Raw genomic sequence first — 20,100 nt, 5'->3', positions numbered from 1 at the left:
GGAGTTTATGTGCACGTCTGTAACAACAGTTGGATGGATGAGAATGGAGCGTGGTTGTGGATCGATAATATGCAGAATAGGCACCCCGGTGGCCTACACAAGGAATACAGCTTATTAGTGTGGAACATGTTCAGATCCCATATAACCAATGAGATCACGAGGCACCTGTAAAGAAACAATGCCCACATTGCAGTTATATCAGGGGGTCTAACATTCATAGTTCAACCTTGTGTGCTTCCAAAAGCAATTCAAGGATCATGTTTGCACTGACTGGAATAGGTGGGTGGTTGACAGAGAAGAATCCTTCACCGTGTGGAAATATGCACAATGCTCCACTTGATGTTTTGTGCGGTTTCATTATCAAATTGTGGGATGCTGTTAGTGCACCAGGTGTCATCAGATAGTTCAACAAGTGCAGATTATCCAATTCAGTGGATGGAGAGGAAGGCAATTTGTTGCGGAGGGTTGGTTCTGAAAGAGAAAGCACAAAATCAGAGTGGGATCCCTATGATGACGCCATAGCCAAAGTGACTCAGAATGAATTCGAACAAATCCATCAGATGCCGAAGATAATGAATTTCATGGTTTTACAAAGCTTTCAATGCGGCTAAAGGCATCTTTGTACATTCAATTTATTCAATAAACCAAGCCACATTAATTTAATATGAATTATCAATGGGTTTTTTTCACATTTCAAAATGCCAGGCATCCTCACCCACACTGGCAGTTCACACTTTATATTCAGTGTATAAGTTGATCCCTATTTTTGGAAGGATTTTTGGAAGCTTCAAAGATCAACTTATACACCCCGGTCTATGGCAATTATTATAGGAACATGAATAGAATTCAAAAGCAGTGCACTTTATGATATTTAATTTCAACTATTGCCTCAAGTTTGTTTTAACGTTAGATGTGGAGAAATTGACAAAAAGTGCTTAGGGTGGAATCGTCCCAGGATTGCACCAAGTGCGCTAGTGGGCGTGAAAAACAACATTTTACCTGCCGGCCGCAATGGCGGGTTTTCACGCCATATCGTGTGCAGCCACAGGAAACGCGCCATCTCGCTGGCGGGCAGCCTCTGAATCACCCGCCATGCTGTTACCTCACTGTTTCCTCACTCCGGGTGCCATATCTAAACTGCAGCCGTGCACACAGTTCTCAATGTTTGCAGCCCAGGACTGCTCCAGTGAAGACATGGCCCTGAAAGCCAGGAGGAGTTCAGTAGCCCATCACTGGAATGCCTTTCAGAGGCCCAATGTGATGTCCTCTACCCCGCTCTGGCTGCAGGAGGTCCAACAATCTCACCACTCCGGCTTGGGAGACGGTGGCAGTAGTTGTCAGTGCCAATGCTACACAGAAGGGGTTGGCCATCCAGTGCAGAAAGAGGATGAATGATCTCATCCATGCTGCCAGGGTAAGGCCACCATCTCATCAAAACTCACACTCACAAGCCCATCACACATTCACTGGCATCTCACTCACTGCCAGCTCAAGGGACATCACCACTCACTCTCTCACCCACACCCTCACATCTCCATCTGGCCTCATCTCCTCTGGAGACTGCCTCCTCAGCCCTCACTATCTTGAGGCCACTTGCACAGTTCAACATGTGCCCCCACATACCCACACTCCGGGATACACCCATTTCCCAGAACAGCCCTCGCCCTGCAGCCTCTTCGCTTGCCTGAGGCTACTTCTCCCCCTTTCCCAAGCAAGCCCTAGCCTTGCAGTCATTGAAAAGCCACTCCTGCCTTATGGCTGGTTTGGTAGGCAGAGACCTGCCCATGAGTCCCCCTAAAAGTGATGTAGTGCTGTCTGCAAAGCCTGGAGCTGATGACCACGAGTGCTGACCAAAGCAAGGTAGGCAAAGTAACCATGAAGTCTTAAGTGAAGTGTAACTTGCCAGGTGCATGTCACTTATGTACAGTTGTGAAACACGTCGGCGTAGAATCACACCAACATGCCCAAATGATCCAGCGTGGTGGGATGATTCCGGTGAGCAGAGCTTATAATGAGATGCTAAAGTATTGAAACTAGGTTCCCAAAGGGTGGTGGCGGGAAATGCGGTCCACCATTGACGGGAAACACGGTCCACCATTGACGGGAAATGCGGTCTACCATTGACGGGAAACGCAGTCCACCATTGACGGGTGGAGTGGACGATCACAACTGGTTTTACGATGGCGTAAAACCAATTTTTGGCCTTCCTGCCATATTGCCCAATCACGCCACCAAACACGCCCGCCGCCAATGGGAGCAGATTATTCGGCCATTAGTTGGTGAAATGTGTTTTAACTTAGTAAAAAGAAACCATAATGTTTGACAAAGTATTACATTAAATTTACAGTTTTCCTTGCAATGTATCATTGGGAAATCCAGGTCTCAAAGTTTAGTTGTATAGCACACGTGCTTCCAGCATTACATGCACCATTTCAGGTCCAACATGGCATCCACATTTCTGGCTGGGACTGAGCCAAATGCTATTTTGGGTAGATCATTAGTGCAGGTGCTAGGACTGTGCACCAGACTTTTGCGGTTGGGCAGATTGTGACATCAGTCAGCATGTGATGCTGATTTGATTCAAAGAGTGCTATTTTCGACCTCAATGCTCCTGCTCTTAACCTTATACAGCTGAATGTGCACTCAGCAGCAAGATGGACTCCTCCCCACACCAGCTTTATTTAAAGGGGTCAATAACTACTTTCAGGTTAGTTGCTGATTGATCCCTAATGATTGTTGCTGAGTTAGAAGATGTGCTTTGAGGTTTGTACTGCTACTTTAAGTTGGGGATGTCTGGAGGGGGTGATGTGGCACATGGTGAAAGCCTTGATTCTCAATTCAATGGTTCTGCTCAGGGCACTTGTTGTAGTTTCTCTATCCCTTGACTTGCAGCATGACAGGGAGAATGAGCAAAGCTGTCTCTGAGGAGAACAAACTGTTCGGAGTGGGAAGAGGAGGAGGAGCAGAAGGGCTCTCAACAGGAGTGCATATTCAACGAGGGTCTTCAGGGAATGATTCTAGCTCATGAGGAGCAGCGTGTGTGACACTCCTGTTTCACAAGGGAGGTGCTGACTGATGCCTGCCACCTGGTGCATGCAGACCTGCAGCCTCAGCGGAGTGAATATGGCCTGGTCAGTGGCTGTAAAGGTGACCTTGGCCATGAACCTCTTTGTGTCGGGCTCCTTCCAGACTGGAACAGGAGTATCTGCAGCATTTGCGGTTCACCATCTACTCCATTATAAGAGAGGTCACTGATGCTCTGTCTGCAAAGACAGGGAATGTATTGCCTTCTCTCTTTCCAGAGAGAAGCGGATAGCACAAATATGAAACGGTTCCATGCTGTGGGCTATTGGTTGTGCACATGTCGCCGGTTCTACATGCTGAGTGTGAGTTCTACCACTCTCTCTGTCCAGCTGGTACGCAACCATACACAGTGCATCACACAGGCCAATGCCTGGCATCCTGGCAAGGGCCAAGCTGCCTTTATTCTGCATCAGATCACTGTATCATCAGCATTTGATCCACCACGAGAAAGCAGAGAATGGCTACTGGGTGGCAAGGGCTATCTGCTGAATACCTGGCTCGTGATTTTGGTGTGCAAATAGGCAGAATGCATAGAATTAAAGCCATACTGTGCCACAAAATATAATCAAGCAGACCATTTGGGTCCTGAAGCAAAGCTTCCACTGCCTGGACCACCCTGGAGGAGCCCTGTAGTTACCTCCAGCACATTTGTCACAGTTTGTAGTTGTCTGCTGCGTCCTACACAACCTCATGATCCTGAGGCATAGCCCTTGCCACCAGGTAAATGGTGAGTTGAGGAGGAGCATGTGCAGGAGGAGGAAGAGGTGGAGATGGAGGAAGGGACGAACAACCAATATAATCCCTTTCTGACCAGGCTGTCCGTCATTGGCTCATCTGACAGTGTCGCAGTGAATGCAAACTCAATCCCCAATCACCAGTTAACAGTCTCACACCTTGCCTTCTCTCTGTCCCTGATCATCATAGTGTTCACTTGCCCAAAATCCTGAAATATGGGCCATCACAAAACAAACATTCCAAAGCATAAATCAATCTATAAATAAAACCATCTAATATTCCATACAAAAGACAACTCTTGTACATTCCCTTAATGCCTATCTTCCCTGTACCTTTGCCTGTCCTAGTGCTCCTACACAGTGCCACCCCAGTGGCTGTAGCATTACAGGTAGAAGGCTGCTGACGTTTGGTGGGGCCGACTGCAGGTGGACTTGCAGGATGGCCTCATGCAGCTCTGAGCCTACAAGTCCTAGCTCTGGACTGAATTATCTTGGCATGGGCAAGGGCATGGGCATGCCCTTGATTCTCAATTCAGTGGGCACTGGTGGAGCGTTAGTGATGAGGTGGTGAATGCTGTCAACCTGTGACAGGCCAACAAGTACATGCTCCTTGCTGCCATTGCCAGCCCCTCTAACCTTGAATACATCTAACCCGGTCTTTGTGACTTATCAACTTTAAGTACAGCCAGTCCCTTCTTTAGCCCACTAAATGTGTCAACTACCTTCTCTTTCACTATGACTTCAGCAGTATCTGCTTCCTTCTTCCTTGCTCAAGGCTGATGCATTTAGTAACTCAGCCATGCCTTTCGCCTCAGTGCATAAATTCCCTTTTTGGTCCATAAGTGGCCCACTCCTCCTTTTACCACCTTTTTAGTATTTATATGCCTATAGAAGACTCTGGCATTCCCTTTTATATTAGCTGCCAGTCTCTTCTCATGCTTTCTCCTTGTTTCTCTTATTTGTTTTTTCACTTCCCCTCTGAATGTGAAAATTAATAGGATGCCCTTTCAATGGCCCTTGCTTGTTTGATTTGTTTCACATGTCTCTGTGAGGATCAGGTGGCCATTAAGCCTAACTGCACTGCAGCACCAAAACCTCATGGATTCTCACCTGAATGTGCACCATTAGTAAAGGGGAAAAGCTCATTCATTGTGCATCAGACTCTCGAGTCCAGCACTCAGCTGAGGGGGGTTGTGTTGCCAGAGGGAGATATTGAGGAACTAGACATCTCTTCAGATGAGGAGGACATGGAAGGGGATGACTCTGAACGGGGTGAGGATTCAGACGATGTACATGAGGATGCCATTGCCAGGCACAATGCAGCATATGTGCCCGTGACAGCCTCATAACTACCAAGCCCCAGGAGGAATGAGGTGAAGACAAGTTTTCATATTCAACGTTCTCTTCAGCCTTCGATGCAGGGGATGCAACACCTTCGATCTCAGCATGAACATCTCAGGAAAGGTCAGGAATCTCACAATGCTCACAGGAGCAGCATATGTCACCTTATGCCCTAACAATGGGGTCATCCTTGGAAGACGCAGTAGCCTTGGCAACATGTGGCCACCGTGGGATATGATTAGCGCCCCTTTAGCACACGTCCTTAAGCAACGCCACATAGTACAGTCCTTTCAACCAAGGTAGTGGGCATGGCAGCTTTCAAGCAGCTGAAAAGCCAATTCACACATGGATACATTCATGTCAGTGTGACACCAACTTAGTAAGGCAGTCTGAACCAAAAAAACAACATTCTTCAATGGTTTGGGTTTGGACATCTCAAGAGGGAGCAACATCCAGAGAACTCCATTTCTCCCATTGCCAGCTCTCATGGATGCATAATACTGAGGCATCAACCCTAATAGCCCTTTGCACATCAGGAAGCAATGACCTGTATCTCTACGTCATACACTCAAAGCTGTGAGGTTTGTTTGCATTGTCCTCAGACAGTGCCTCACCAGAACCATGGTTTGATTAGCTACAAATACTCAGGACCCCACAATCATCAGAAGCCTTTGCTTTAGGGAGAAACGTGACCCAGTCGATATTGACACAGCAGCAAATGACAACTTCTTCCCTTCACAGATCCTGCTGAGGACTTAGGAGATGTGCAAAAGCATTGCTCTCAGGGCATGGCAATCCTCAACATTGTCCAGCTCACAAAGGCCAATCCTTTCTATATACCCTAAGCCAGTTAGTGCACTGTCATGCAATGAATTCCCTATAGAGCGTGTGCTGTGTCTTTACACAAGGATCACATGAAGCACCCCTAAACAGCCATTCCAGGAGCAAGGTAAGATCCTCACAGGTCAGGAGACAAGATGAGCACACACTGACATCACACGCTTGCCCCTCTGGCAGACGTTTGTAATTTTCTCAATTGATCTTTAGTTCCCTAGTTCAGCATCATGCCTGGGGAGAATGGGAACTAAGAATGGAGTAATGTTCAGCCTTAAGCGTGAAGACAAGAGAGGTTTGGAAGCCTATGGTATTCAACATTTGATACTACTTTTTCCAAATACTCACTCTCATAAAGTAAACGCCATTGCAGAATACACTTTGGAGAAACGATTATAATGTTAGTTGCGACAGATAATTGGGTGGCCCACAAAAAGCAGACATCAGTGTGACAGCAGTAGAATAATCACTAACCTGGAGGAGCAATTCTCCTGAGCACAAATAATGTCTGCCTGACATCTAAAGCTGACAGGTGTATTGGCCAGCCATCGTTGTCACATATAATGTGTCTTTTCTGATGCCACAGATGTGGAAGTAAAGGCTTTGGTGAGATTGTGTGAGAATTAATGCAACTGAGGATCCAGGTGGGAGTTCATGGGGGATGGGGGGGGTGGGATACATGTTTGACTCTTGAATGAGCACATTGAATATCCATTGAATCCATGAGACTTGCAGTAAGATAATGCAAAACATATTTACACAAGTGACTGGCATATACAATAAGTGAACACCTATGCCAACAGTTTGAAATCAAAACATTTTAATTTTTCTCACCTTTCCACTATGCCTAGGTGACATCCACACCAGAGGCAGAGGCTGCCCGCTGACTGCTATGCCCTGTTGTCTGAGATTACTTCGGCAGGCATCCTCTGTTGGCCCGAGGCCTTGAGGGCCCCGGATTGATAAGGGTCTCCTGCTCTGGGGCAAGTGCACCCTACTCGGCCTGACCTGTTGGAGTTGATGGGGTCACTGGCGGAGGGGAGTTGGAGCCGCAGGACACCCTAGGAGCACCTGGGTTGAAGACCCTGGAATGCCTGGCTAATGCTGCTCCTCCCTTTGGGTGCCTGATGGGCCCCTCCCTGACTCCTTGAGGAGAAGGGGTACCTGGAGGGATGTCAAGGTGTCCCATCTCCCTCTTGCCCAGCCACTGCTGGAACATACCTATGGCTAGAATGATGGAGTGCAGGTCAAAGCTCAAATCCGGCAGAAACTGCTCGACCTGGATCTCCAAGGCGGTCACCACCCTTCCCATGGAAACGTCGATGCGCTCGCATAACCAAAGCTACGACGTCAGACAGGACATGGACCGACTCCTCCATCCTTCTTTCCAGTCTGCTGACAGCCTCTGACAACGCTGCCTGATGTTCCCCTGCCTGTCCCTGCATCTCCAACATGTCTCTTAAGGCCGATTTCAGGAGCTTATCATTGGACTGGGTGTCAGCAGGGGCCTGGCCTCCAGCAGTCCTCTGAGTGTCAGAGACCTTGGCTGCCACTGCCTCCACCTGCTGTGGACCCATGTCTATGAGGTGATCACCAGACTGTGAACCTGACCTACTCTAAAACTAGGTCCCACCGTGTTGTTTGTTTCTGTGCTGATGGAGGGTGCAGGTGAACGCAGTGATGGTTCTTCATCAGAGGGCAGGCCTGCTTCCTCCACAGACGTAGCCTGGGGCTGAGTTATTTGGAGGAGGGCATCCTCCCTCTTTCCTTGCTGATACCTAGGATAAAGAGAAGAGAGAAATAGTGATTGACTAGTCTGGCTTGTACACTAAAGATCGCTCATATCTGTCTGCATGTTACTGATGTGTGCTGGATACACCCTCAGTAGCTTGTTGGGGGAGGCCAATCTCATCTTCTGTGCAGGATCGATCCCTATCCTCACCAGCCAGCTCAGCGGCCTGTTCCTCGAATGGCGAGAGTGTCCTCAACTTCGGGCTTCCCCCCGCCAGTCATGACGCTCTCCTTTTTGTTATGGGAGACCTTGTCCTGCATAAAGACCGAGGGATTGATTGTGAGCACTGTGGATGAAAGAGCACTTCAGAAAGAGACATGCCTGTTGTGTTGTGGGGTTGCCCACAGTAAGGGCTGTTATTGCAGGGTCTTACACGAGATGGTGAGCTTAAAGTGGCTGGCAAACAACCAGCGCTGATGTCCCATCTGATGGCCGTGTGTGACATCGCTGTGGACTCTAACCCTTAGAATGCCTGATGCCCTAATGAGAGTGTAATTTTGGAGTGAGTAGAAGTTTCACTTACCCTGGCGGAACGGAGAAATCATTCGTCCTTCTGCGGCACTGCAGGGAGGTCATTTTTTTGTTCGCCGCAGATGCTAACCTTCGCGGCAGCCTCGTCCCAGGCCGGGTGGTCAGGTGGGAGGGCCTCCTGCTCCCCACCCCAGGAAAGAGAACTCCCCCCACCTTTCCTAGATGGCCTGGAGGAGAATCCCCAGGGAGGCTTTGCTGAAAGGTGGTGCTGATGGTTTTGTTCTCCTCAGCGCCATGGATTCCCTGTGCAACAGGACCCCTGGCCTGCAGTGAGTGAATGTCCGTCTGGGTGGGGTTTAAGTAGGGCGTCAGGACCTTCGACTCCATGAGGTAACAGTAGGGTGGGCAAAGTCCTGCCCACCCGGCCATGAGATTCGCCGAGCTCCTTGCTGATGCACAACCGATGAGCTGAAAAGCAGAAGATCACTCGTGTTCAGCCATTCCACCGCCCAGCAGGGAAGACAAGACTTTCCTGCCTGCCACTTCACTTAGTCTACAAAATGGAAAATTCCCTCCCATATTATATTCCCTCTTACTCTGACCCCACCTAATACCTCCCTTTTTACTACACTAATGCTATTTTTACTCTCCTAGTTCTCTGTTCACTTTGGTTTCCCTCTAATATTACCTCCCAGTTCCACACCCCAGGAGCAGAACCGGGCATATCTAAATTTGAGGTATCAACCTAGTCAAGCTACAGCACAGCACTACTTGCATGCCAAGCAGTGCAATCACTGTGCGATAGATAGCTAAGCAATCCCACAACCAACAGATCAGCTTAGCTCTGCAGTACTGCCACATCCATCGCTGAATCGCCCACTATCACCATCACTGGGGGTTACCATTGACTAGAAATTGAACTGCACTAGCCATATAAATACTGTGGCTACAAGAGGAGGTCAGAGGCTGGGAATTCTGCACTGAGTAACTCACCTCCTGACTCCCCAAAGCCTGTCCACCATCTACAAGGTACAAGTCAGGATTAAGATGGAGTACTCTCCACTTGCCTGGATGAGTGCAGCTCCAACAACACTCAAGAAGCACGACACCATCCAGGGCAAAGCAGCCCGCTTGATTGGCGCCCCATCCACAAACATTCACTCGCTCCACCAGCGACACACAGTGGCAGCAGTGTGTACCATCTTCAAAATGTGCCACAGCAACTTTGACAGCACCTTCCTAACCACGACCTCCACCATCTAGAAGGACAAGGGCAGCGGATACATGGGAACACCACCAGCTGCAGGTTCCCCTCCAAGCCACACACCATCCTCACTTGGAACCATACTGCCGTTCCTTCACTGTCGCTGGGTCAAAGTCCTGGAAATCCTTCCCTAACAGGTACATCGGACTGACCGCCACCTTCTCAAGGGTAGTTATGGGTCACTGGTCTAGCCAACAATGCCCACATCCTGTGAAAGAATTTTTTTTTTAATTGTCATGTGCAATATGCTTCAATAGCTAGTTGCTTAGTTAGTTCAAAGGAAAATAAGAAATTGGAAAAAGAGTGTAGGTCATTCACTAATGTGACACCATTTTTATTGGGGTATTTTGATTTCACACCAGAGAAAGCTCTGGACTGTAAGATGCATAGAGATATTCTCCCTTTATAACATTTAAGATTATTCAATAGCTAAGTAGAATACACCATATTTTGAATAAAAATAACTAAGATTATCATTTTGGTCAGCTTCTGCAAATAAAATAGCTTAACAGAATCCAGCATCAAGTAACTAGACTTATATTACCTCGAATGATGAAGTTGATATAGATTTATATATATTCACTCACTTGTATGACTATTAATTCTTTTTAGTATTGTGTTGTCTTATGAAATCTCTTGTTTTCAAAAATACAATGCAGGGCTCCATCTGTGTGTACAAAGTACCTCTACCAGATGATGTCGCTCGAGAAGCAGGTTATGAACCTACATTTGGAATGTTCCAAGGAATTCCAAACAATGATCTTGTCAATGTTTTGGTCAGAGTGTATGTAGTAAGGGTAAGTGGTTACCAATCAAGTCATGGGAAAGATGGTACTGGGTTTCATTTTTGTGGGTATTTGTTATTGCCATAAAATTTGAACATGTTCTGCTTATCATCCAAAATGGTAATTATTTCTTTCAAAATCTATTCAGTATTTTATCTTTATTTCATTGATTCATTGAATCAAATTAACTGGTATTAAACAGACTGTTGTGAAATCGATAACAACCATGCAAAACTCACTACATCGGTGGATTTGTGGATTCTACAGAAATTCTTGCTCCAACCCCAAGCGCCAACCTGAATCCCATCTTATCTAAACATTGTAGGTCGGGAGATATAGTTCACATGGTGTTTTTACCCTGAACTGTAATAGTGGCCCAGTAACACAACAATTTGAATTCCAGGGATCCTGGTGTCTCAGTCAGGACAATTGGACATAGTCTGACTGCTAAGTGAATTATAACATGATACAAGGAGATATTTACAATGGATCCCACACTGAACCCCAGATCTTTATTTTCCGAGCTCCAACCACAAAACGTTGTAAAGTGAAGTGATGAGGAAGATCAGCAAAATCTCTGCCGGACCGGTTATATACACAATTTTTTTTTTTCAGGTTTCCACCCTAAGCTACAATGGGCAATTGGGAGAAGCCCTGTGGCCATTTCAGACAGAAAATATTTTACAACTATAGGCTATCAGTCTAATTGTATGGCAGAACTTGGTTAAATACGAAATACCATTTCGTCATCTAAAATTGAGTTAATGAGCACCTATAGTTGCAGTAGAATCACCAACTCGATAGCCCTCATTTCTCATTTCCTATGTTTGAGTTACAGTGCTAGCGGTCGTTTGTTTTAATTCTTGGTCACTCATCAAATTTCAGCCGGCTGACCTGTTGATTCTTGGTTTCTTTTTTGTTTTACCTATCCATCTAGGCCACAGAGCTGCATCCAGCCGACATCAATGGCAAAGCAGATCCATACATTGTCATTAAACTAGGCAAGACAGAAATCAGAGACAAGGAGAATTATATCTCCAAACAACTCAATCCTGTCTTTGGCAAGTAAGTCCTGTTGATGAGTCCACCAAATAAGGAGGAAGATTTTCTGTGTTCTAAGTAACAAGACCATAAACCCATTCTTAAGCAGTTTTATGATTTTGTCACACACATAGCACCCTCTGCTGTCACTGCATTAAGAAACCATTGACATTTGAGTGGGATGCTTTGGATTGTTCTGTCAAGGAGCCAGCAGAGAGACAATGGACCAAGTAGCCTGTTCCTGTGCTGGGAGATCCTGTGGCATTAATCCCACCACTAAAGCTACAGCTTTCTTAGAGAAAGCAATGACCCCAGATCAGCCAATTTCCATCGTGCTAATCAATACATTGGAAATCCCAATCATGAGGGTGGGGTGGGGTTATTTCTGTTAATTTATTACAACATGGTGACAGTTTTGGGGGCATCTGAGGAATATTCCTGGGCTAGTCCGTGAATACCACCTTGATAGCCCCAGAGACACCGACATCTGTCGAAATCAAGCATAAGTTTTGTAATCAACTCAGGGTGCAAACTGAGTCCCTCCACTTGAAACCTAACTTCAGGTCAAGAGAAAATAAGTAAACTCTGTTAATCATTGGCCAGGACATAACTCTGGCTCCCCCTCTTGACACGCCTGCAGAATGCCACTCCAAGTTTCTAGCCTTCACACTGGTATCACTAAAGAGATGGAAGCTTTTCCCCAGTGTGGAATTGACTCAGTCCCCAGGGACTTGGGATGGGGCCCTGGCCAAAGCTAAGCAGTAGGACAAAGTTCTACCCTACCGTACTTCCAACAGCAACATCGCAGAATTTGCACCCTAGGATCTCTGAATCGATATTATGGAGTGTGGTATCATTTGCTTAAGGGAATTTGCTTTGTACCAAGCAGTTAGCATCCAAACATTGGAACTCTAATAATCACTTGTTACTTCAATCAGTTGCATCATACGATTTTATCTGCTCAAACAGGTCTTTCGACATTGAAGTCATGTTTCCAATGGAGTCTATGCTGACAGTGGCTATATTTGACTGGGATTTAGTGGGTACAGATGATCTAATTGGAGAAACCAAACTAGATTTAGAAAACCGCTACTACAGCAAACACAGAGCAACGTGTGGCATTGCACAGCAATATTCTCTGTGAGTAATTTAAAGTTTCCTTTAACTTAATTAACATATTTTAACTTACCTTTGCTCAAATGGGTGTTAATGTTGCTGTCTACTGAGGGAGACTTCATTTTATTTTTTAGACAATTGCTGGGTTCTGTTGTGTAAAGTTATATACAGTGGAAACATAGGATAATGATTCCCTTTATTTATTGAAACCAAAAGGAGAATTTTAGCTTAGTCTTTAACTCTAATTTCACCCAGTTTCATAGCAATCGTCTCCGTCCATTATTATCATAATTTCAACTTCTCCGAATCTGATTCAAAAATTGAGGGACAATAATGTAGTCCCTGTGCGGGGTTGCACTGCGTAGATGCTCAGCACACCTGCAGAGGAATGAGAGCAGTCCAACAACAATAAGAACAAGAAGAACAACAACAACAACATCAACAAGGCCTAGGTAACCAAAGGCTCGGCCACCAATATGGAGCAGTTAAAATCAGGGATGCACAAGAGCCCAAATTAGAGGAACGCAGATACCTGGAGGGTTGTTGGGCTGGGGGAGATTACAGATTCTGAGAGGGGCAAGGCCATGGAGTGATTTGAAAATAAGGATGAAACAAGGATAGTACTTGGACGGTAATCCCAGTGCACACAATAGGCTGGAAGTGATGAAGCCAGGCCAGGATGTTCTTGCATGAGATGGGGAGGGAAAAGGGACAGCAGATGAAGAGGTGGAATGAGATGGGTGGCAGTGTGATAGCGCCCACAATGCCCAGGAGTGACAGAGAATTGGCACAGATTAAATAAGATTAGAGAGTTAAATGCATGGCTCAAAGATGGGAGTAATGGGTTTTCATGGGGCATTGGCACCAGTACTGGGGAAAATGGGAGGTGTACCGTTGGGATGGTCTTTACCCAAACTGTGCTGGGATGAGTGTTCTGGAAAGTTGTGTAACTAGGGCGATAGAGAGGGCTTTAAACTAAATATTAGCAAAAAGGATCAAGTGAGGGAAGATGAGAGAACAAGGCAAGAAAGCAAGTTAGCAATAAGGGGGAAGATAATCAGAGTGTGGCAGAAAAGGACAGAGAGTACAAACTTAAGAGTGAGCCAGCAAATAAGACTAGAGGTTGCAAAAATAGTAAAAGGGCAGAACTAAAGGCTTTGTATCTAAATTCCTGTAGCATTCACAGCAAAACGGATGAATTAAGAGCTCAAATAGAAATAAATATGTATGATCTGATCGTCATTACAGAGACATGGCTACAAGATGGCAAAGACTGGGACCTGATTTATCAAGGGTACATGACATTTCGGAAGGACAGGAAGCTAGGAAAAGGTGGAGTGGGGGGTGGGCTCATGGGTGATTTTAATCTACATATAGAGTGGAAAAATCAGATTGGCAAAAGTAGACAGGAAGATGAGTTCATAAAGTGTTTTCGGGACAGTTTCTTAGAGCAGCACATTCTACAGCCAATCGGAGAGCAGGCTAAACCTGGTAATGTGCAAGAAGACAGGATTAATTAATGACCTAATAGTAAAAGCACCCTTAGGTAGCGGTGATCATAACATGATTGAATTTTGCATTCAGTCTGAGGGAGAGCAGAGTAGGTGTAAGACTAGTGTTTTAAACTTAAATAAGGGAAATTATGAGAGTATGGAGGCTGAACTGGCTAAAGCGAACTGGGAAATTAGGCTAAGGGATAGTTTAGTGGCAGGCATTTAAGGAGATATTTCTCAGCAAAGATACATTCCAGTGAGAATGGAAGACTCTCGGGAAGGAAGCAGCATATGTGGCTAACTAAGGAAGTTAAAGTTAATATCGGGAAGAAATTTCCGGTCGGCGAGCAGGGTCATAAAATGACGCGCAGTGACATCGGGCAGGCGTCCCGACATCACCGCATGTCATTTAGATTTTCATTTCGGCAGGCGCGCAGCTGAGTCAGCTGCGTGCCCGCCAAACTGTCAAAGGCCTATTAAGGCCTGTTAAAAACTAATTGAAATAGTTAAATGAACTGCCCGTCTAACCTTAAGGTTGGCGGGGGGGCAGGCGAAGAGCCCAGGCGGCCTTCGCATTTTTCATGAAACCTCATCCACGGGCGGGATGAGGTTTCATGAAGTGTTTAAAAATTCAATAAAAATTATTTTAAAAATTCATTGACATGTCCCAGCTCATGTGACAGTGTCACATGAGGGAACATGTTTTAGAAGTTTTTAATTACTTTATTCATATGTTTAAAAATTCAACAAATCTCCCTGAGGCACAGATTTCTGCGCTCTTTCGCATGCATGCGCGAAAGAGCTCAGGCCTGGACTCAGGGAATCCACCCCACCGCCCGCCCAGGGAGCGCTCAGCACTTCCGCCCATCCCCCCACACAAGTCCCCCCAACGGGGGGAAAGTTCAGCCCATCAAACTGAAAGAAAAGAACAATTCCACAAAGATTAATAGCAGGTCAGAAGATTGGACAGAATATAAAAACAGCAAAAAATGGCTAAAAGAATAATGAGGGAGAAATTAGAGTATGAGAGAAAGCTAGCTAGAAATATAAAAACAGGTATTAAGGGCTTCTACAAGTATTTAAAAAGGGAAAGAATAACTAAGGTGAGCATGGGTCCTGTAGAGAGAGAGTCCGGAGAATTAAAAAAGGGAAATAAGGGAATGGCGGAAGCATTGCGTCTATCTTCACTATCGTGGATACAAATAACATCCCAGAAATAATTGTGAATCAAGAGGTGAAATGAAGGGAGGAACTTAAAACAATTACAATCACCAGGAAAAGGTACTGAGAAAATTGTTAGAACTAAAAGCTGACAAGTCCCCATGTCCTGATGGACTTCATCCAAGAGTCTTAAACGAAGTGGCTGCTGAGATGGAAGATGCACTGGTTTTGATTTTCCAAAATTCCCTGGAAAGGTCAAATCAGATTGGAAAATAGTGAATGTGGCTCCTCTATTCAAGAAAAAGGGAAACTGAAAGCAGGAAACTACAGGTCAGCTAGCTTAACATCTGTCATAGGGAAAATGTTAGAATCTACTATTTAAAAAAGTTATAGCCAGGCATTTAGAAACTCTCAATGCAATCAGGCAGAGTCAATATGGTTTTGTGAAAGGGAAATGGTGTTGGACTAATTAATTAGAGTTCTTTGAAGAAGTAACAATCAACATCAATAAAGGGGAAGCTGTGGATGTGGTGCACTTAGATTTCCAGAAGGCAGTTGACAAGGTTCCACATTAGAAGCTACTACACTAAATAAGAACTCGTGGTGTGGGGGATAATGTATTAGCATGAATAGAGGATTGTTTAGCTACAGGAAACAGAGAGCAGGCATAAATGGGTCATTTTCAGGTTGGCGGAATGTAACGAGTGGAGTGTCACAGAGATCAGTGCGGAGCCTCAAGTATTTGCAATCTATATTAATGACTCAGATGAACAGACTGAATGTATAGTTGTTAAAGTTGCTGATGACATAGAGATAGGTAGTCAAGTACATTGTGGAGAGGACATAAGGAGTCTGCAAACAGGTATAGATCAGTTAAATGGTTGGGCAAAAATTTGGCAAATGGAATATGCTGTGGGTAAATGTGTCCACTTTGGCAGGAAGAATAGAAAAGCACCAAATTATCTAAATGAAGAGAGATTCCAGAACTCTGAGTTACAGAGGGATCTGGGTGGCCTGGTTCATGAATCACCAAAAGTTAGTATTCAAATACAGCAAGTGATTAGGAAGGCAAATGGAATATTGTCATTTATTGCAAGGGGAATGGAATATAAAAGTAGGGATGATTTGCTACTGTTGTGCAGGGCATTGGTGAGACCACACCTGGAGTACTATGTACAGTTTTGGTCTCCTTATTCAAGAAAAGACTTAATTGCATTAGAAACAGCTCAGAGAAGGTTCACTCCACTGATTCCTGGGATGAGGGGGGTTATCTTATGAGGATAGGTTGGGCCTGTATCCTTTGGAGTTTAGAAAAATGAGAGTTGATCTTATTGAAACATATGAGATCACGAGGGGACTTGAGAGGGTGGATGCTGAGACGATGTTTCCCCTTGTGGGAGAGACACAGTTTAAAAATAAGGGGTCTCCCATTTAAGATGGAAATGAGGAGAATTTTTTCTCTCATAGGGTCGTGAAACTCTCTTTCCCAGAGAGCAGTAGAGGCAGGGTCATTGAATATTTTTAAGGCAGAGGTGGATAGATTCTTGACTAACAAGGGAGTCAAAAGTTATAGTGGGTAGGCAGGAAAGTGGCATTGAGTGGCAGAATGAATGGCAGAGCAGGCTCGAGGGGCTGAATGGCCTACTCCTGCTCCTAATTTGTATGTTTGTATGTACGTGTTTTAATTTATGAACTATGGACTCCCTCAGTGGCCATTCCAAATGGGTACTGGGGGTGGCAGTTTTTCGTTAGAACAGTGTGGGGGAATGTAATAGAAGTGTTTAAAGTTATGAAGTCAAGGGATCGAGTAGCATGAAGCAGACTGCTTCCCCGTTGTTGCAGAGTCAAGAACAAGTGGTCATCTAAACAAGATTAAAGGTAAGAAGTTTAGAATAGTCAGTAGGAGTAACTTTTTTCTACAGAGAATTGTAACAGCTGCGAAAGTAATTTCCAGGGTTAGTGGTTGAAGCTGGAACTATGGGCTGAATTGTCACAGGTTTGCACTAAGTGCCGTAGTGCTGGCAGGTAACAGAACGTTTTACCCGCCAACCACAATAACAGCTTTTCACGCTGTGTCATCCCAATCCCACCTCGTTAATCATGCATTCCGGGGAAACACGCCCTTTCGGTGGCAGGCAGGCTCTCGTTTGCCCACCATGCTGTCACCTCGCCGCTCCCTCACGGCAAGTGCCATATTTAAAGTGTAGCCATGCGAACACCTCTCTGCACAGAAGACATGGCCCCAAAAGGCAAGAAGACTGCAGCCCCTGATTCAGTGATGCGTCCCTGGAACGTCTTTTGGGCGCACGAATGCCCACCCCGATGTCCTCTACTCCTGCTCTGGCCGCAGGAGGTCCAGCAATCTCACCACTCCGGCTTGGGAGGCGATGGCAGTGGTGATCAGTACCAGTGCTGCACAGAAGAGGTTGGCCATTCAATGCAGAATGTGGGTAAATGATCTCATCCGTGCCACCAGGATAGGGCAACCATCTCATCACTCTAAACTCACACACTCACAAGCCCATCACACATCCACAGGCACCTCAATCACTGCCAGCTCAAGGGACATCACCACTGACTCTCTCTCACACCCTCACATCTCCATCTGGCCTAATCTCCTCTGGAGACTGCCCCCTTAGCCCTCACCATCTTACACAGAACAATGTGTCCCCACACACACCCTGGGATACCCCTCTTCGCCAGTACAGCCCTCGCCCTGCAGCCTCTTCCCTTGCCTGAGGCCACTTCTCCCCCTTCCCCAAGCAAGCCCTAGCCGTCAAAAAGCCTTAGGGCTGGTCTGGTAGGTGGAGACCTGCCTATGAGCCCCCTAAAAGTGATGTGGTGCCTCCTGCAAAGCCTCGCGCTGATGACTGCGAGTGCTGCCCAAAGCAAGGTAGGAAAACAAACCACAAAGTCCCAAGCGAAGTGTAGCTCACCAGGTGAGCATCACTTCTGTACAGTTGTGAAACATTCCGCCGTGCTCGGATGGTCCAGCTTGGAGGGGATGATTCAGTTAACTGGGCTTATAACGATATGCAGATGTATTACAATGAAGTTCCCGGCATCCGAAGGCAGGAAACACAGCACGCCATTGACGGGCAGTGCAGACGATTGCAAACTGGGTTTCACGACGTTGTGAAACTTTCTTTGACCTTCTCACCATATTGTCTGCTCACACCACCAAACACGCCCGACGCCAGTGGGCACAGACAATTCCACCCTCTGTCTGTCAACATTAAAGTTTGGATTAAATAGGTGGATGAAGGAAAAGAAGATGAAGGGATATGGGAGCAGAGTAGGTAAATGTGATTAAACTATTTGCTTACATAAAGTGTAAACATTGGCATGGACTGTTTGTGTTGTTGCATTTATATATTTTCTATATATATTTCTATGTAGTGTTACAGACAGGAGAGAGACAGGCACATTGTTCTTCTTTCCTCTCACCAACTGCCTGTAAGCAGAAGGTGTTTTGAATTATTTTTAAAGTATGTGGTGGTGCGTTTTTCCAAAACCTCAGTTTGTGTGATCCAATTTACTAATGGTTCACAGCCAACTCATGTTATGATCAACTCAGAAGGTTAGTTCATTCCACATTCAAAACCCAGGGGAGAAAGTGTTCGCAACTTCCCACTCCACTGCATACACACAGTGAGAGGGGGGGAAGAGAAAGGTGTTTTACAAATATGAATAGTAACAGCGCAAGAACCCCAGAAATGGATATTGATTCACATGATTTCCAGAGTCCGAGAAGTCAGAGGCCAGAGGGTGTTTCCTTTGTGGTGGAGTTCAGTACCAGCGAGCTCCTGGTCGGAGATGACAATACGAAAATCCTTGAAACAAATGACACTGCAACACAATAGGGTTTCTGTGCTTTGACCGCTTGGCAGGCATTCATCAGAGACTTAAAATCAAGCAGGCTTCATGGAGTTGAGAGATGGTAATGGACTGCTTGCTCAGCCAGGCTGCCAGAGCCCTTTCCTGTTAATGTTAAAACAGCAGTCTGAGGAACTCTCAGTTCTCGGTTGGAGACGGCAGCTTAGCAGTAATCTTTTCTGGGCTGATAATCAAAAGTCCCAGGCTAATGCTCTGGAAACACAAGTTCAAATTCTACCGTGATAGTTGGTGGACTTTAACCACAAATAATAAAACCTGGAATTGAAAGCTAAACTCAAGTCTATCTAGTTTACAGGCCTATTAGATTGACGTCAACAGTAGGGAAACTGTTAGAATCTATTATAAAGTTATCAGGGGTGGGCAGGAATGTGGGGTTGAGGTTACAATCAGATCAGCCATGGTCTTATTGAATGGCAGCGCAGGCTTGAGTGGCCGAATGGCCCACTCCTGCTTCTAATTCGTATGTTTGTATGTTCAAAAGGAACATAGAGGTTTCAAAATGGTCACTCAAGCCATCTGACCTTCTTTCTCCACACTGGTTTCAAAAGGGGTATTTATCCAACATCTGGAACTGGCTTTGATTTCAGGAGTGATAACGTCCCAGCCATTAGTTTTTGAAAGAATTTCAATCTATATTGAGGGTCTTGTGTCAGGAAGCCATTGTCTAGGCACACCCTCTGGCTCTGCTAGAGGGGTAAGCTTATCAGATGCAAATGATGCCTCTTTGCCCCTCAATGGTCATCTTTTGAAATGGACCTGGACAGCCCCAGGTGTGAAATGAGTTTGTTAATAACTCTGCAGACATAATGTGTTTCGATGTGCAAATCTTCTGGTTTCATGATTACAAGGGGCCTGTACAATGAGGTGTGAGGAATTCTTTTGTTCTTGTAATTGCTGTTGGTAGCTTCCAGAACAAAGGGACAATCCTGTAGTCATGTGGCTTGTAACAGCCATTTTTTTTTTTGTTCAGCAGGAAGTCTATTTTTAAGATAGCAAAAAGAATACAGTTTTGATACGTACAGTGGTGGATTTCTTTTCATGACATAGGAACCCTATAGTAGTGACTCAGTAAGAATGGTTGCATTGT

At 45.5% G+C, this 20,100-nt stretch overlaps 1 protein-coding gene across 4 annotated transcripts in view; it reads left to right on the top strand.

Annotated features, from left to right (window-relative positions):
• The window catches only part of otofa (otoferlin a), a 470,909-nt gene that overhangs the window by 387,997 nt on the left and 62,812 nt on the right, over window positions 1–20,100 (top strand). For all 4 annotated transcript variants that reach the window (XM_078541508.1, XM_078541509.1, XM_078541506.1 and 1 more), the window contains 3 exons: window positions 10,180–10,317; window positions 11,243–11,370; window positions 12,316–12,486. In XM_078541508.1, the coding sequence (XP_078397634.1) occupies window positions 10,180–10,317; window positions 11,243–11,370; window positions 12,316–12,486 (437 nt within the window). The remainder of the gene's footprint in view (window positions 1–10,179; window positions 10,318–11,242; window positions 11,371–12,315; window positions 12,487–20,100) is intronic.

This window comes from Cetorhinus maximus, chromosome 5 (assembly GCF_964194155.1).
Source record: "Cetorhinus maximus chromosome 5, sCetMax3.hap1.1, whole genome shotgun sequence".
Classification (NCBI taxonomy): domain Eukaryota; kingdom Metazoa; phylum Chordata; class Chondrichthyes; order Lamniformes; family Cetorhinidae; genus Cetorhinus; species Cetorhinus maximus.
This window is presented reverse-complemented; position numbering and strand designations above follow the sequence as displayed.